We start from the raw sequence: 17,660 nt of genomic DNA on the forward strand, positions 1-17,660 counted from the left end.
GGGATCGAACCCACGTTTCCCGCAACCCAGGTCTCCTGCATTGCAGGTGGATTCTTTACCGTCTGAGCCACCAGAGAAGCCCATTCAGGAGGCAGGGTGGTGTTATCTAGCTCCCACAGAAAACCCTAATAAGGCCCAAGTTCTTTATGATTCCCTGTTCCTGATCTCATGGAAACCCGGTGACCCACCTACTACAGGTGAAGGCCTCTATCCCAAGTAAGAATGAAGCATAACAGCCAGCTAGCGAGGATCAGAATGTTCTAGGCTTACTTCCCTCTTGGTAGGAGTTGTGAGAGGAGAGTTATGGGGTAGATTCAGTATGGCCGCCAATTACCAAATTAGCTTTAGGGATTAACACACGTTCTGGATTGAGTGACACTGATTGCTGCAAAGTTCCCCACACAATTTGGCTCAACTCCAGGACACAGAAGGGTCTCAAAGGCAGGGGGAAACTGGGGTCACCAGACTGGATGCTCAGTTTGCCAGAGGTGGCAGTTTGGAGGGTGTATTTGCAGGCGGAGGCTGACATCTGGGCTGTTCACCCAAAGAATACTATGCCTGAGGCCTGTGCATAGTGGGGTGGGGTCCCAGAGGACCCATTTATTAACTCACAGCATTGTTGTCTCAGCCTCATTCTGAGAGAGCAGCCCCCGAGAGGTCAGCCACCCCACCAGTCCAGTCTGGTGGCAGAGGTGGGGGCGTTGGAGAGAACGTTGTCTGTCTTCCATGGTAACTGGAAGTTGGGTCCTGGGAAGTGCTGTGATGCCCATGCCATCATGCCAGCATGGTGCCCCCACTTCGCAGGGGGAAAGGGGCACCAGGTCCAGTCCTGGTAGCAATGGAGGTGACTTCTTCTGAGTTCCTCCATCCCAAAGCAGAGTGTTCCACTGAGCAAAAGTGGTGGAGGGGAGGAAAGAGCGTCCGGGTTTTCCATTTCCTTCCAAGGTCAAATGACTGATGTCATCGATTGCTAGGCAAGTTTTCCACGTGCCCCTTCCCCTCCTTTTTGGCAGAACCAACTATTTCTGTAGAAAAATGTTCACAAATGCCGCCAGTCATTGGACAGACTTGCTGCCTTGGAAAAGGTGGGCGGTGTTGCAAGTTACTGAACAGATTTCTCTTTTGGGCTTTCTTCCTTGGTCTCCCCGCCCTTGTAGCTGTTGTCTGTGTTTATCGAGGCTGGGCTCACCTGCCTTGAGACACGGAGGCTGGCACTCCTTATGGTCAAGGAAGACGACAGGGAGGTCAGTAGAGGCAGGCTGAACCAGGAGGAGCCCTCATACTTCTCTGAGTCCTGGCTGAGACACCCTGACTCGGGTTTCAGCGACCTGAGTAAGGACATACTTAACCTTCTGGTTGAGGCGTTGCTGGTTCTCTCCGGGGACTTCACCGAGTGGTGCTTCGGCCTCTGTGAGGACATGGAGGACAGCATGGGTGTCTTTTTAGACATTAGCTTTTCAAAGGGATCCGGGGCAACGTAGTCCTGGAGGGACCACCACTGGTGGAGTGGGTGGACTGGAATCGGCAGGAAGGTGAGGATGCTGAGGAAGATGACCCAGCCCAGGCTGTTCCGAGGGTAGAGGTGTTTCACTTCCTGGCTCTGGGGGCAGAGAGAGAGGAGACCAGGGTGGGAGAAAGAGGCAGCGGTGGTGGGGTCTCAGTCCACATGCTGCTGGGGATCAGGTTTCCCAGGGGCTGGCAAGCTGGTCAGAGGGCCCCTGGAGACCATAGGAGCCCAGACTTGGGGTCCTGCGGGGTGTCCTCTGACAAGGAGTCCCCAAGGTGGGCGTGGGAGGCCAGGGTGGGGCAGTCTCACCCCACTGGTATTCCAGGCAGTGTAGTAGAGGTGTGTCCCCTGGTAGAGCTGCATGAGGCAGATGGTGAGGAGGGCCAGCAGCCCTGGCAAGGTCACGTAGCACCACAGGAATGAGGAGAAGGGCCACAGAGGGCGGCCCATCTCACTGAACATTTCTTCCCTGAACCTGGGGTGGGGGCAACGGTCAGGGACGTCTGGAAGGGAGCCCTCCTCTGGCCACCGGGGTCTGGGGCCCTTAGGAGGGTGGGCTTTCCAGGCGTCTGGTTCTCTCACAAGTTCTCAACATTTAAGAGCTGCCAAGTCCTGCCAGGCCCTCCTTGGGGTTGGCTCTTGCATCTAGTCTCCCCATGGGAAACACTGCCCCCCTACCCCCAATCCTGGGGGAATGCATCACTCCCAGCCTTTTGTCTTCAGAATAGCCCATGTGGCCAATGGCAGGGTCCCTGAGTCCCCTGGATCCTGACTGCTTGTCCCATTAGGGCCCCCCAGCCTCAGATTATTCCCTCAGATCACTCCCTCCTGTACCCCTGCACCCTCAGCTGCACCTCCCTGCTGTGGGAAGGACTGAGGGACCAGACCAGGCCCCAACTCTCCTCAGAGACCCAGGGTGGGAGGAGGGTTCCCTGGCTGGGCAAACCCTGGGGGCTTGGGCATTTACCTCCCAGCTCCGTAGATCCAAGCCAGGGCCATGTTCTGGAAGACCACGGTGATGATGAGGGTCAGTGGGACCAGGAGGTCATCAAACAAGTACATTATGTAGCTGCCAGCACGACTGGTGAAGACGAGGCTGCCCAGAAAACCTCCCAAGCAGACGATCGCTAAGGCAGGGGCAGGTTTGGCCACACTTGAGGTCTATGTGTAGGACTGGGTTCAGGGGTCAAAGTGAGCCCTGGAGACTGGGGGTGGCCGGATAAGGAGGGGCCACAGGCAAGGCTGTCACTGGGATGAGAATCCACAGTACCTGAGAGTATCCTGGGATAATTCCTGAAGATGGAGATGGAGTTCTGGAGGGGAAAGACAATGCCTTCCAAGAGCCTCATCAAGTTGCTCAAGCCTATGATGAGCAGAGCCATGAAGAAGAGGATGGCCCAGAAAGAGGAGCCAGGGAACAACGAGACGACTTGGGAGAAGGCTGCGAGTGCCAGGCCCGGGCCCTCCATGAACTGTGGGGGAGAAGGGCTCTGAGGCAGTGGTGGGTCTGGATGTGGGGAGGGAAATGGTGCAGTGATCGATTAGCAATGTCTGCCTTGGGTGGAAGAAAGAGGCCAGAGTGGTGATGGATGGTCCAAGTGCCCTTCTTGGTTTCAGGAACTGCTGCCCACCCTGGACTACATAAATCCAAGAGCTTAATCTCTTGAGGCCTCAGTTTCCATCTCTAATACATGAGGATCCTGAGGTCAATGTGAGAATTAGAGGGACAGTTTCCCCAGAGGCCTGGGCACATATGAAATGGTGGTGGAAAAGTGACTATAACAGTTACCTTGCCTCAGAAGATGATTAGGTGGCCCCCAACCCCGGCCAAGGACCCTAGGAAATGCAGATCCCTAGGTCCTCTGGGGCCGTTAAGGACTCCAACTCCCCTCCTGTTCCCAAACACGCACCATTTCCTTCTGCACCTTGATGCTGCAGGATGGGGATAAGTGGATGACCTTTTGCCGGAGATGGCCCGGGAGACTGTTGATCCATTTTATGTAGTCCAGGGTGGGCAGCAGCAGGATGTCTTTGGGGGGCTTGGCATTCTGAGGCAGCACCCCCTCGTCTATCAGCTGCATCAGCTTTGAGACGCTCCTGAAGCGGGGAGAGAGGAAAGGAAAGGTGGTGCAGAGCTGACGGCAGACCAGGGATGTCAAGGACTGAAGAGGAAAGCGAGCTGCCCAAGATGAGTGCAGCTGAGTAACGAGGGCAGGGACCAGAAGCTAACCACGTGGACTCAGGGCCAGTTGGCCTGGGGATCCCATCTGAGCAGCAGGAGATGTTATATTTGCAGTAGCTAATTCCTCACTGTTATGAATTGTGTGTCCCCGCCTCCCAGATTCATCCGGTTGAAGTCGTAACCCTCCACTACCTCAGAAAGGGACCTTATTTAGAAATAAGACTGTTGTGAAAATAATTAAAGGTGAGGTTGTATTGTAGTGGTGAGGGGCCCTAATCCATTGTGACTGGTATCTTTCTATAACAAGAGGGAATCTGGACACACACACAGACACAGACACACACACACACACACATGACATGGAGAAGAACACGTGAGAATGCCGGTGAGATCTACAAGACAAGAACACCAAAGGTTGCCAGCAAATCACCAGAAGAGGCATGGGACAAATTCTTCCTTACAGCCCAAGGGAGGACACAGCCCTGCCAATGCATGGAGCTCAGACTTCTGGCCTCCAAAGCTGTGAGACAATACATTTCTGTTGTTTTAGCCACCCAGTTTGTGGAACTTTGTTATGGCAGCATCAGAAAATGAATACACTCAAGATTTTCTCTTTTTGGACCTTAAGTTTGGAGTGCTGGGTTCATCAGGCGTGTTCATGATACGTTTTCCTCAACCAGCAGAGAGGACTGGTGTGTTTGATCTTTTTTCTCCTTCAATTTTTTTAAACTATTTATTTTATTGGCTGTGTCAGGTCTTAGTTGCAGTATGTGGACCCTTCCATTGAGGCACACAGGCTTAGCTGCCCCACAGCATGTGGGATCTTAGTTCCCCAGCCCGGGATTAAACCTGAGTCCCCTGCATCGGAAGGCAAACTCTCAACCACTGGATCACCAGAGTGGACCACCACTGGACCTCCTTCATTTTTGAATTTCACTCTTTCCTCTGCTTCTGTAGTGACTCACTTTCATGTGTTTCAAATATGGATATACTTTGTGGGAAAAATATGTTGTTTTGTGTGTCGTCACTGAAGTGTCATTGTGCTATAAACAGCATTGTTTCTTACTTTTCCTCCTTTTTTTTTTTTTCCTTTGCTGATAGCTATACGTTGCTGAATGTGCATCAAGTTTATTGCTCCTGACTGCTGGATTGTACTGCATAATACTTATTTACATTCCAAGTAGTATGTCTCCAACTTGATTTTTTTTTTTTCAAGATCGTTTTGACTAATATACATCCTTTGCATTTCCATATACATTTTAGAGTGATCTTGTCAGTTCTGTGGTAAAGTTTGCTGGGATGTGAACTGCCATTTCACTTGGCAGTTTGGGGAGAACTTATATCCCAACATCAGTGATTCTTCAAATCCATGAACATAACATAGCTCTTCACTTATTTAGGTCTTTCTGTCAGCAACGCTTTGTAATTTTCAGTATGGAGATCTTGCACATCTTCTGTTAAGTTTGCTGCTAAGTCACTTCAGTCGTGTCCGACTCTGTGTAACCCCATAGACGGCAGCCCATCAGGCTCCCCCGTCCCTGGGATTCTCAAGGCAAGAACACTGGAGTGGGTTGCCATTTCCTTCTCCAATGCATGAAAGTGAAAAGTGAAAGTGAAGTCGCTCAGTCATATCCAACTCTTAGCGACCCCATGGACTGCAGCCTACCCGGCTCCTCCATCCATGGGATTTTCCAGGCAAGAGTACTGGAGTGGGGTGCCATTGCCTTCTCCATCTGTTAAGTTTAGCCTTAGTATTTGATGGGTTTTGATGCTAATGTAAACGGTTTTGCTTTTTTAAATTTTAATTTAACTGCTGTTTGCCATTCAGTTCAGTTCAGTTCAGTCGCTCAGTCGTGTCCAACTCTTTGCGACCCCATGAATCGCAGCATGCCAGGCCTCCCTGTCCATCACCAACTCCCAGAGTTCACCCAGACCCACGTCCATCAAGTCAGTGATGCCATCCAGCCATCTCATCCTCTGTCGTCCCCTTCTCCTCCTGCCCCCAATCCCTCCCAGCATCAGAGTCTTTTCCAGTGAGTCAACTCTTCACATGAGGTGGCCAAAGTACTGGAGTTTCAGCTTTAGCATCATTCCTTCCAAAGAAATCCCAGGGCTGATCTCCTTCAGAATGGACTGGTTGGATCTCCTTGCAGTCCAAGGGACTCTCAAGAGTCTTCTCCAACACCACAGTTCAAAAGCATCAATTCTTCAGCGCTCAGCCTTCTTCACAGTCCAACTCTCACATCCATACATGACCACAGGAAAAACCATAGCCTTGACTAGACGGACCTTTGTTGGCAAAGTAATATCTCTGCTTTTCAATATGCTATCTAGGTTGGTCATAACTTTCCTTCCAAGGAGTAAGCGTCTTTTAATTTCATGGCTGCAGTCACCATCTGCAGTGATTTTGGAGCCCAAAAAAATAAAGTCTGACACTGTTTCCACTGCTTCCCCATCTATTTCCCATGAAGTGATGGGACCGGATGCCATGATCTTCGTTTTCTGAATGTTGAGCTTTAAGCCAACTTTTTCACTCTCCACTTTCACTTTCATCAAGAGGCTTTTTAGTTCCTCTTCACTTTCTCCCATAAGGATGGTGTCATCTGCATATCTGAGGTTATCGATATTTCTCCCGGCAATCTTGATTCCAGCTTGTGTTTCTTCCAGTCCAGCATTTCTCATGATGAAAGACTAGAGATCTCTTCAAGAAAATTAGAGGTACCAAGGGAATATTTCATGCAAAGATGGGCTCAATAAAGGACAGAAATGGTATGGACCTAACAGAAGCAGAAGATATCAAGAAGAGGTGGCAAGAATACACAGAAGAACTGTACAAAAAAGATCTTCACGACCCAGATAATCACGATGGTGTGATCACTCGCCTAGAGCCAGACATCCTGGAATGTGAAGTCAAGTGGGCCTTAGAAAGCATCACTACGAACAAAGCTAGTGGAGGTGATGGAATTCCAGTTGAGCTATTTCAAATCCTGAAAGATGATGCTGTGAAAGTGCTGCACTCAATATGCCAGCAAATTTGGAAAACTCAGCGGTGGCCACAGGACTGGAAAAGGTCAGTTTTCCTTCCGATCCCAAAGAAAGGCAATGCCAAAGAATGGTCAAACTACCGCACAGTTGCACTCATCTCACATGCTAGTAAAGTAATGCTCAAAATTCTCCAAGCCAGGCTTCAGCAATACATGAACCGTGAACTTCCTGATGTTCAAGCTGGTTTTAGAAAAGGCAGAGGAACCAGAGATCAAATTGCCAACATCTTCTGGATCATGGATAAAGCAAGAGAGTTCCAGAAAAACATCTATTTCTGCTTTATTGACTATGCCAAAGCCTTTGACTGTGTGGATCACAATAAACTGTGGAAAATTATGAAAGAGATGGGAATACCAGACCACCTGACCTGCCTCTTGAGAAATCTGTATGCAGGTCAGGAAGCAACAGTTAGAACTGGACATGGAACAACAGACTGGTTCCAGATAGGAAAAGGAGTACATCAAGGCTGTTTTCCATTAGCATGTAGAAAAACTTGTTTGTTTTTGTATGGGGACTTTTATTTTTGTGACTTCCCTAAATGCATTTATTATTTTAGTTAGTTTTTTTTTTTTTTGGAAATTCTTTTAGGTTTTCTAAGTACATACTTATGCCGTTTGTGAATAAAGACACTTTTAGTTCTTTCTATGCTCTATTCTTTTTATATTCCTTTTTTGCCTCCTTTCACTGCTAGGAACTTCACTATAATATTGAAGAGATGTGATGAAAAGAGATACCCTTGTCTTGTTTTTATATTAGAGGAAAATGTTCAATAATTAACCATTAAGAATGACATTGGACTTCCCTGGCAGTGGTTGAGTTTCCCCCTGTCAATGCAGGGGGCATGGGTTGGATCCCTGGCCTGGGAGGATTCTACATGCTGCAGGACAGCTGAGCCCACAGGCCACGACTACTGAGCCTGTGCTCTAGAGTCCGTGAGTGTCCACTACTGAGCCTGGGCGCCCCAGAGCCTGAGCCCTGCAACAGAAGCCACTGCAATGAGAAGCCCACCGCAGCTAGAGAGTAGCCCCTGCTCACTACAACTAAAGAAGGCTTGTGTGCAGCAAAGATGACCCAGTGCAGTCATAAATGAAATACAGTAAATACATTTTTTTTTTAAAAGGATGATGGTAACTGTTTTTCTGTTGTTGATATCCTTAACACAATGGTTGTCAACAGAGGGTGACATCCCCATCTTTTTCCCAGGGACATTTAACAACATCTGGAGACAGTTTTGGTTGTTACAACTGAAGCAGGGGAGGGCACTGATATTTGGAATCTAGTGTTTGACGTATATCTCTTATTGTTTTGTTTTTGATGATTACGCTAGAGCTGTGCTGTCTACAGTGGCCATAATAACTGTACAGCAAAGTATGATCTTTATTTTATCCATTAAAAAATGCTGCTGCTGTACAAATATGGACTTTTGCATCCTTCAATATCTTAACTGGAAGAAAAATTCCACTCTGAGGCTTTAGAAAATCCCAGTGCCTGAATGCACTCCAGACCAAGTAAATGAGAATTTCTGCGGGGGTGGGAGCACACAGACGTACGTATTTTCTAAGTCTTCCCGAATGATTCCAATGTACTGCCTGGGCCACAACCACTGACTCTGGCTCAGAATGCTCTAACGTTCCTCTCTGTGAGCTGAAACAATTGATTCTGAAAACTTCTTTACATCATTTGCAGTTTATAGAAACCTTTGGACAGTCATGGAATCTACCTGACCCAGGGGTTGAACCTGGGTCTCCTGCATGGCAGGCAGATTCTTTACTGTCCAAGCCACCAGGGAAGCCCAATCTTTGGATAGTCATATAGCTGAGACTCTTTTCTTATCTATAAAGTGATGGATATTAGACTATTCCCTTCTAGCTGTTTTTCTCTGAGAGTAATGTGATATTATTCTTGCTGTTGTTGTTATCGGAGAGGTTTGAGTTTGAAGGTCCCTGAGGCTGGGGGACTGCTGAAGTAGAGGAAGGGGGACCTCTTTTTGGATCTGCAAAGCTTCGACTACTCACTGCTTGATACAGGCATGCCCGCTGGTGGTGGTCCAGAACCCCAGCACTATAAAGATGATGGACGTAGTCAGCAGTGAAGTCACCAAGTTGACCAGGATCACCAAAGAGGCCACCTGGGCATAGTTGTCACCTCCAGACTTGTAGGAGAATAAGATGATGGTGCCCATGCCCAGGCCCAGGGAATAGAGCACGTGGCCTCCTGCTTGACGCCACAGGTCCAGCGAGGCCCAGGCAGAGAACTGTCGATTGGGGTGGTGGGCGAGAGGAGTTTGGGAATGGGCTCAGAGTGCAGAACCACCAGTGGGCTGGCAGAGGGGGCAGGCTGGGGTGGAAACAGGAGGGACAAGAGATATGCAGGGGACAGAAGGAGAGAAGATGCAGAGGAAGGAAACTCAGAGAAGGAGGGTGAAGGTTTGGAGTGCCCAGCCTCACCTCTGTGGTCACCATACGTCTGAGGCTGGTGGTTGCACCTTCCAAGAAGAGACATCGGATGAGGAAGCAGAGGAGGATGATGTAGGGAAGGAATACTGAGAAAATCAGCGTCTGGTCAGAGAGGTCGGGACAGAAAGCCGAAGTCAGGAGACATGGGCAGGAGGGGAGCATAGGACAGAGAGGCAAGTGTTATCAGGGGCCAGCAGGAGCGGAGACAGTGAGGTGAGCAGCATTAATGTGGCCGGGATGTGACAAGAGGGAGTTACAGGAGGATTATTCTAAGGAGACAACAATGTTGTGTGGGGAAAAAAAAAATCCACCAATCAGGTGGAGGCCCCGGGTAAAGATGGCTTTTAAATGGTGGTGCAGTTGTGGTTTAGTTGCTACGTCTTGTCCAACTCCTTTGTGACCCTATGGACTCTAATCCTCCAGGCTCTTCTGTCCATGGGATTTCCCAGGCAAGAATACTGGATTGGGTTGCCATTTCATTCTCCAGGGGATCTTCCTGACCCAGGGATGCATTGCAAGTAGATTCTTTACCACACCGGGGAAGCCCTGTGGTCCAGTTGGATACAATCAATTCACGGGCTTTGGTTATTCTGACCTATTTTTAAATTTAGGGATAAGAACTGCAAAGGGGAGAGGAACCAGTGAGGCTGAAGACTGGATGTAACACCTTCATAGCTGAAGGGGAAAAGAAGAAATGGAAAAGAGACTTTGTGAGAAGATGATGTGCTTAATAGGAATTAAATTTTTTTTTTTTTTTTTTTTTGCTCAGAGATTGATAAGGGAAACTCACCTCCCTGCCACCGTGTGCTCTACTAAGCCTTTAGTAAAACCCACTTTTGTGTGACTGGCTTATTTTGAAGGCTGCAAAGACATGGTGAGCTGGGCTTCTAGGGATGCCTGGCATGAAAGTTGACTGCTTGCATAGATACAGGGGTCAGAAGGTACAGGTAATGTTAACCAAGATAATCTGACATTACTTTTCCACAGAAGGAGAATATCCAGGTGCCAAGGGGGTGGGTTGGAAATAAGGATTGGAATAAAGTAATCTAAATGAGAAACTTTGAAGTCAGTGCCAGTCGGCTCCTTTAGGGGTTAATGGGCACTGTCAAGATGCAGGAAGGTGGGGTAAGCCAGGCTCAGGGAGTGAGGCCATGGTCTGATCTACAAGGCTGTCTGCAGGTCCCCACATGCAGTGGCATGCAGATGAGAGATGGGGAAGAGGGAACTGGGTCAGTCTGAGGTGCTCTTCTGTGCCACGGATGGGAGATGAGCGGTTCTCCTTGAGAGGAGCAGTGACCACTGCTGAGGGCAAGTACACCGTCTTCCTTAGGACCCTGATGGAGTGGCTGTGTGGTCACCTCTGAGCTTACCCTCTGGGTGGGTGGGGGGGTGTGGGTCATGAGGATTGGAAAAGAGAAGTCAGCAGGAAGGAGTTAGATGGTGTGGGGGCAGGGAGCCTGAGGATCTTTGGACCTGGCAAAGGTGAAGGGGTAGTGAGACCAGCAGTCAGAGTGGCTTACCTGCATTGAAATCTTTAGCCCTACCATCATGATTAAGAAGAGGAGGAACCAGACTGTGAAGATGCCCAGGGTGAGATTCAGGACGAGGGTCTCGACCTCTTCTTCAATGTGGTTTGAGGCGTTCAGAGTGGTGTGGTACCAGAAGTACTGGTGGGTTACAGTCTGAAGGCAAGAAAGGTCTGGGGGAAGCCAGTCCCTCAGGTACCACCTCACCTGGTGGCTGCCCCTGCATGCCACTGCCTCCCCTTCAGCTCTCACTCCCTGTCTCTTGCTGCTTGGTTCCCCTGCCTCCCTTGGCTCTGCTGGGCCTCCCCCTCCCTCTCCTCACCGGTGACATTGATGTTCCTCACCAGTGGGCACTTGTCCCACGGCAGGGGGTAACGAAAGGAGTTGCTTAGGTAGGAGAGGCTCCAGGTGATGATAATGCTGTTGTACAAGCTCACCAAGATGCACACCTGGGGGTGGACATGGTGGGTCTGAGGTGGGATGGGAGGGGTGGAGATAGGGAGCCTGGAGACCATAAGGGGTGGGCTGGGATGCCCCTGGCTGGACCCTCATTCACCAGTATGCTGGCGTAGCCTATGCCGCCCAGCCAGGGGACAAGCTGCTTCCAGACCCGGATGTTGTCCACGCGCAGACATTTCCCCATGATCATCTCCATGTACATGAGGGGAACCCCGAAAAAGAGGAGCATGAAGAAGTACACCAGGATAAAGCTGCCTGAAGAAGAGAACCAGGAGCTGTGCTCAGCCAGCCAGGAGTCCTGGCCCCCCTCCTCTTAATCTCCAGTTATCTCTTCCCCCAAATCCTCGGAGCCTAGGTGCCCAGCCCGAAAACTCCTCCTTTAAACTCAGGATCCAGGTCCCTGACCTCACCTCCTCCATTCAGATGACACAGGTAAGGGAACCGCCATATGCTGCTTAGACCAATGGAGAAGGCAATCTGGATCAAGATGTTCTCAGCTCTTTTAGTCTGAGCAAAGTAGTTTTGGGTCTTGGTGGCCAGAATCTCCTTGGCTGTGAGCTTCCAGGACGGTGTTGAGGAAGTGTGGCGTTCTTTGGGGGATTCTTCCTCTGATATTTCTTCAAGGGACTCCATGACTTTCTTCTTACAGGCCCACTAACTCCTGAGGGAATCTTGGGGTCACCAAGCAGAGCAGACGTTAAGGAACATGTCTCAAGATACCAGACTGTAAAACCCCATGACAGAAAAGGTTTTAGAGGGCTTTCCTGGTGGCTCAGTGGTAAAGAATCTGCCTGCCAATGCAGGAGACACAGGTTCGATTCCTGGTCAGGGAAGGTCCCACATGTCTCTGAGAAACTAAGCCCATGCGCCACAACTATTGAGCCTGTGCTCTACAGCCCGGGAGACACAGCTACTGAGCCCACTCGCTGCAACTCGAAGCCCGTGTGCCCTAGAGCCCTTGCTCCACAACAAGACAAGCCACTGCAGTGAGAAGTTCGAGCACTGCAATGAAGAGTAGCCCCTGCTCTCTGAAACTAGCAAGAAGCCCTAGCAGCCAGGAAGACCCAGCACGGCCAAACATAAATAAATTAACTTTTTAAAAAAGGGTTTAGACCAATGAAGGCCAGAGTTTCAATCTTGGCCCTTCTCATGAGTTACTGACTTTGAGAAGATAATTTCATTTCTCTGACACTCAGTTTTTCTCTCATCTTATAAGCAACAGATCGATTTCAAAATATTTAATAACTGTTACAGCAAGTGGGAAGTGGAATTAAATCTTTAAAGTGCTGAAAGAAAATAACTTTGAATTTGGAATTCCATTTCTAGAAAACATATTCTTCAAGAATGAAGATGAAGTAAATACATTTTCGGACTAACAAAACCATGGAGTTTTGTTGCCAGAAGCCTGGCACTACTAAAAATAATACAGACATTTCTTCTGGAAGAAGAAAATTTACCTCAGAAGAAAGGTCAGACATGCAGAAAAGAATTGAGAATAATTGAAAATATGTGGATAAAATTGAAACTGAAAAAAAATAGGAATGTAGAGAATTAAATATATAACAACAAAGATTAGGAGGGTGGTAAATGGGAATTTAATTACTGTAAGTACTTTTCATTGTCTAGTAAGAGGATAAAAGTACAAATAATATAATTTGATAATATATATATATATATTTAATATGTGGGGGAATCATTAAAACAATAGTTTAAATGAATAATTCCTAAGCTATCAGAGAAAAAAAATGGACTAATGAAAAAAATCAATGTACAAAGAATTTAAGAAAGAAGAGAAAAAGAAATACAGAATAGATAAGACAAGTACAAAACACCTAATCAGATGGTAGATTTAAACCTAAATCTGTCTCTAACACCAAACACAAAAATAAACTCAAAATGAATTCAAGAAGACCAGGTACTATAAAACTCCCAGAGGAAAACATCAGCAGGACACTCTCTGACATGTCGAAGCAAGATCTTTCTTGATCCACCTCCTAGAGTACTGAAAACAAAAATAAAAATAAACTTAAAAGTTTCTACACAGCAAAAGAAACCATGAGCAAAATGAAAAGACAAGCCACAACATGGGAGAAAATATTTGAAATGAAGAGAACCACAAGGAATTAATCTCCAAGATATACTAACAGCTCATGCAGCTTAATTAAAAACAAACAAAAAAATACTTCACAAACAGCCCAAAAATGAGGACAGGGATTTCCTTGGTGGTTCAGTGGTTAAGACTCTGCACTTCCACTGCAGAGGGTGGAGGTTCTATCCCTGGTTGGAGCACTGGTCGTGGTGCAGCCAAAAAAAATGGGTTGGAAGATCTAAATGGACATTTCTCCAAAGAAGACATACAGTTGGCCAAAAAGCACATGAAAAGATGCTCACATCATTAATTATTGGGCTTCCCTGGTGGCTCAGACAGTAAAGAACCTGCCTGCAATGCAGGAGACCTGGATTCGATCCCTGGGTTGGGAAGATCTGCTGAAAGAGGGTATGGCAACCCACTCCAGTATTCTTGCCTGGAGAATCCCCACAGACAAGGAACTTGGCAGGCTACAGTCCATGGGGTCGCAATGAGTCGGACTGAGTGACTAAGCACTCAGAGAAATGTAAATTAAAACTACAATGAGGTATCACCTCAAACTGGTCAGAGTAGCCATCATCAAAAAATTCTACAAACAATAAATTGCTAAATGCTGGAGAGGGTGTGGAGAAAAGGGAATCCTCCTACTCTGTTGGTGGGACTGTAAATTGGTACAGCCACTATGGAGAACAGTACTGCTGCTGCTGCTGCTGCTGCTAAGTCGCTTCAGTCATGTCCGACTCTGTGCAACCCCATAGACGGCAGCCCATCAGACTCCGCCGTCCCCGGGATTCTCCAGGCAAGAACACTGGAGTGGGTTGCTATTTCCTTCTCCAATGCATGAAAGTGAAAAGTGAAAGCGAAGTCGCTCAGTCATGTCAGACTCTTCGCCACCCCATGGACTGCAGCCTACCAGGCTCCTCCGTCCATGGGATTCTCCAGGCAAGAGTACTGGAGTGGGGTGCCATTGCCTTCTCCATGGAGAACAGTACAGAGGTTCCTTAAAAAACTAAAAATAGAGCTACCATATGATCCAGCAATCCCATTCCTGGGCATATATCCTGAGAAAATCATAACTTGAAAAGATACATGTCCTATAACTTTTAAATAAATTGCTTCTTAATTAGCAATATTCCTCCATAGCAAACTTCTGACCTGGTGATTTTACTGATGAATTGTACTAAATATTAAAGAAATAAATACTACTAATCTTGAATAAAAATCTTCCAGAATAGAAAAAGTAGCGAGACCAGCCTCACCTTAATACCAAAACCTGGCAGGGAATTATGAAAAGAGAGAAAATCACATTCCTATGTCTTTCCCAAACAAAATAGTAGCAAATCAGATCCATCAACACATAAGAACAACATAACATCACAACTGAGTTGAGCTTATTCCAGTAATGCAGGGAAGTTTATAAATTAAAAAAAAAATCAATCAAGATAACACAATAAAGGATACAAGTCATAAGATCATCTCAATATTTGTGTAAATTTTTGATAAAATGCAAAAACTATTCATTAAAAAAGAACTCTTAGGAAAGTAGGACTAAAAATGAAGATCCTTGAATCCTCCTTCCAAAGTAGGGGACGTGGGTTCTATCCTTGGTCAGGGAACTAAGATCCCACATGTCTCGGAGCAACTAAGCCCATGCACCACAACTAAAATTGAACATTCTTAATTTCATAGAGATTATTTACAGAAAAGCTTACAGCAAATATCAAACTTAGTGATAAAATTTTGAAAGCCTTCCCTTGGAGGTCAGTAATAAGACAAGGTGCCCACACCACCCCTTCTAGTCAAACTGAATTTAAAATTTGGGTAGGTTAATAGCATCCATGGCCCCAAATCTTCAAATTTTCCTTTATCTACTCCCTTCACAATGTTCTGAAGATCCTCTCACTAAGACAGGCTGTAATCTACTTTGCTATCACTTAACTCTAGGCTGGTGTGCTAATTCAGAGACTAGGCTGCAAAAAGCTTTGTTGCTTGCTCTCTTACTATCTCTTACTATCTCTTTTGCTATCACCATGAGGACCCATCTAGACTAATCTGCTGAAACAGAGACATATAAACCAGAGCTGAACCACTCCAGAGGTCCCAGCTCAAGCTAGCTTAGATCAGTCAGAAGCCCCACACGTATTTGCTGACCCCAGCCTAACGACTCATGAGACACAGTAATAAGTTCCTGTTGTTTTAAGTCACTGAATTCTGAAGTGATGTATTAAACAGCATTTTGATGGCAATAGATAATTGATATGAGGTCCTAGAAAGTAGAATAAGATTTTTTAGAGTATAAAGTTTGGAAAGAGAAGTAAAAGTGTCATTATTTATGTGAAAAATAAAAAAGAATCCATAAGTACATAATTGGATTAATAAGTGAGTAATAACAAGGTTGCTGAATACAGAGTTAATGGAATACTAATAGCATTTCTAATACCAACAATAAATAGATAGGTAATGAAAAAATTAAAGGTAGTGATTATAATAACATGAGGATATTTCAAGTGTTTAGGAACCAATCTAACAAAAGATAAGACCTTTATACCAAAACCTACAAATGATTACTGAGAGAAGTAAAAGTTTTGAGTAACTGGAGAGGTATTCCATGTCAACTCAGAAGATCATGGAAATGACAGAATTAAGTAATTATGATGGGTAAAATGTATATTCATATTGAAAAAACAAAAATTGACTATTATCTCACAACATACAAAAATTAATCCAGGAAGCTTCTAAAGAAATTAATATGGGAGAATATCTTCATGATGTGGAGGTTAAGAAAGATTCCTTAAACAGAACTTAGAAAGGGCTAACCATAAGGAAAACAATAGGTAAGGTGAGTTTATTAGAATTTAGTATATCTGTTCATAAACAGACATGGTTAAAACGAAGACTGAAGATCCCGTGTGCCTTAAATAAGACCCAGTGCAGCCAAATAAATAAATAAATGTTTTTAAAACTAAAATTATTAAAATTTAAAACTACAATTATTAATATATATATGTCTACTTCTTACAAATGAGATACGATTATAGAACATATATACTGGATAATACCATTAAATGTAACACGAAAGTGAAAGTGTTGGTCAATCAGTCTGTGTTCGACTCTTTGGGACCCCATGGACTGTAGACCACCAGGCTCCCCTGTTCATGGACTTCTCCAAGCAAAAATACTGGAGTGGGTTGCCATTCCCTTCTCCAGGGGATCTTCCCCACCCAAGGATCAAACCCACCCCAAGGGTCTCCTGCATTGCAGGCAGATTCTTTAGCACTGAGTCACCTGGGAAGCCCCAAAAGTCAGAGTATATAAATATACATTAATATATACTCTGTGAACATATATGTTATTTCTTACAGACTGGAGATTTATTGGATATATATAATATACATTTCCATTATATCATGAGTATATAATGAGTATTTTCCTAGGTAATAAGGCATTCTTTTAAAATGTGATTTTTAACGGCTACGTAATATTCTGGAGTCATTATATAAACCTGACCAAATCTACAGTCTGCTTAAATCTTCCTGAGTATGCTTCACAGCCGGTTTAGTTTAGCACCTGAACAGCCCACTGCTTCCCGCTCGACTCCCAGCCCCCACCCTACCTCCAACAGCAGCCACCCCTTGTCACCCTTTCAAGGCTTCTCACCTGCAGTTTGCTCTTTGATTCAGACGGGAGAGTACCAGGAGTCTAGAGTCAGTGAAGGCCGCGCCTATCACATCCCAACCCTACCGGCCTCAGCCCCATCACCTGCTGTAGGGAGTCGTTGTCTCCAGGTCGGGGCCATCCGAGGCCTGGTTGAGGAGAGAAAAAGCGGGAAGAGAGGGGAGGCGAGCGGGGGAGCAGAGAGGGGGCCGGATGGGCCACCAGACTTCTGCTCTAACCGCTGGCGTTTTGCTACCCTGCTTGGGGGCCGACCCTTCCCTCCCAGGGTCAGGGCATCCTGGACCCCTAAATTCCTGGGAAGAAAGGGAGATGAGAAGCTAAGTTCCGAGGTCTGCGTCCAGAGGCGGAGCGATGCAGGAAGCGGGAACAGACGCCTGGCTCCCAGAGAGGTCAGGAACTGGGACCACCCCCCACCTTTACCCGCCACTGACACGCGCATCTGGACAAGACCGGTCGCTTCTGCGGGCGCTTGGGGGAGGGGAGGGGCGGCCTGGGCACGCGACGAGGGTATGAAGGCCGGTGCAAACCATTGCAACTGGGGTCAGAGGAGGTTTTAATATCTCGCTGTAGCCGAAAGGTGAGTTAGGCAATTTACCTTGAAGATGCGCTCGCATCTGCGGTGCCTGCCTTCTTCAGACCCCTATCCCAGCCCCTGTGGACTCACTCTTCTAGGCTTCGGACCCACAGTCCGTAGACCGCTGCAGGCGTCTTGGACTTATCT

General features: G+C 46.7%; 1 protein-coding gene across 5 annotated transcripts; it reads right to left on the bottom strand.

Annotated features, from left to right (window-relative positions):
• Positions 1–570: 570 nt before the first annotated feature.
• Positions 571–17,378, bottom strand: LOC139177165 (orphan sodium- and chloride-dependent neurotransmitter transporter NTT5-like). Of its 5 annotated transcripts, none has more exons than XM_070771453.1 (12): positions 16,922–17,378; positions 11,586–11,846; positions 11,273–11,430; positions 11,061–11,165; positions 10,711–10,872; positions 9,182–9,292; positions 8,750–8,988; positions 3,418–3,604; positions 2,778–2,979; positions 2,475–2,634; positions 1,817–1,982; positions 571–1,600 (listed from the first exon to the last, which is right to left on the bottom strand). In XM_070771453.1, exons 2-12 carry the CDS (start codon positions 11,806–11,808, stop codon positions 1,103–1,105), a joined length of 2,211 nt encoding a protein of 736 aa, XP_070627554.1. In that variant the 5' UTR covers positions 11,809–11,846; positions 16,922–17,378; the 3' UTR covers positions 571–1,102. The 5 variants fall into 5 exon arrangements, with proteins under 5 accessions (XP_070627554.1, XP_070627553.1, XP_070627555.1 ...); XM_070771452.1 differs by having other exon boundaries at positions 10,711–10,889; positions 11,039–11,165; XM_070771454.1 differs by lacking the exon at positions 11,273–11,430 and having other exon boundaries at positions 10,711–10,889.
• Between the last annotated feature and the right edge of the window lie 282 nt (positions 17,379–17,660).

Source organism: Bos indicus, chromosome 18, assembly GCF_029378745.1.
Source record: "Bos indicus isolate NIAB-ARS_2022 breed Sahiwal x Tharparkar chromosome 18, NIAB-ARS_B.indTharparkar_mat_pri_1.0, whole genome shotgun sequence".
Lineage (NCBI taxonomy): Eukaryota > Metazoa > Chordata > Mammalia > Artiodactyla > Bovidae > Bos > Bos indicus.

Coding starts and splice junctions, on each gene's coding strand:
- LOC139177165 (XM_070771452.1), bottom strand. CDS start 11,808: ATGGAGTCCCTTGAAGAAATATCAGAGGAAGAATCCCCCAAAGAACGC. Junction 2,980..3,417: donor TCAAGGTGCAGAAGGAAATG/GTGCGTGTTTGG, acceptor TCTCCCCCACAG/TTCATGGAGGGCCCGGGCCT. Junction 2,635..2,777: donor TTATCCCAGGATACTCTCAG/GTACTGTGGATT, acceptor CCCCTGCCTTAG/CGATCGTCTGCTTGGGAGGT.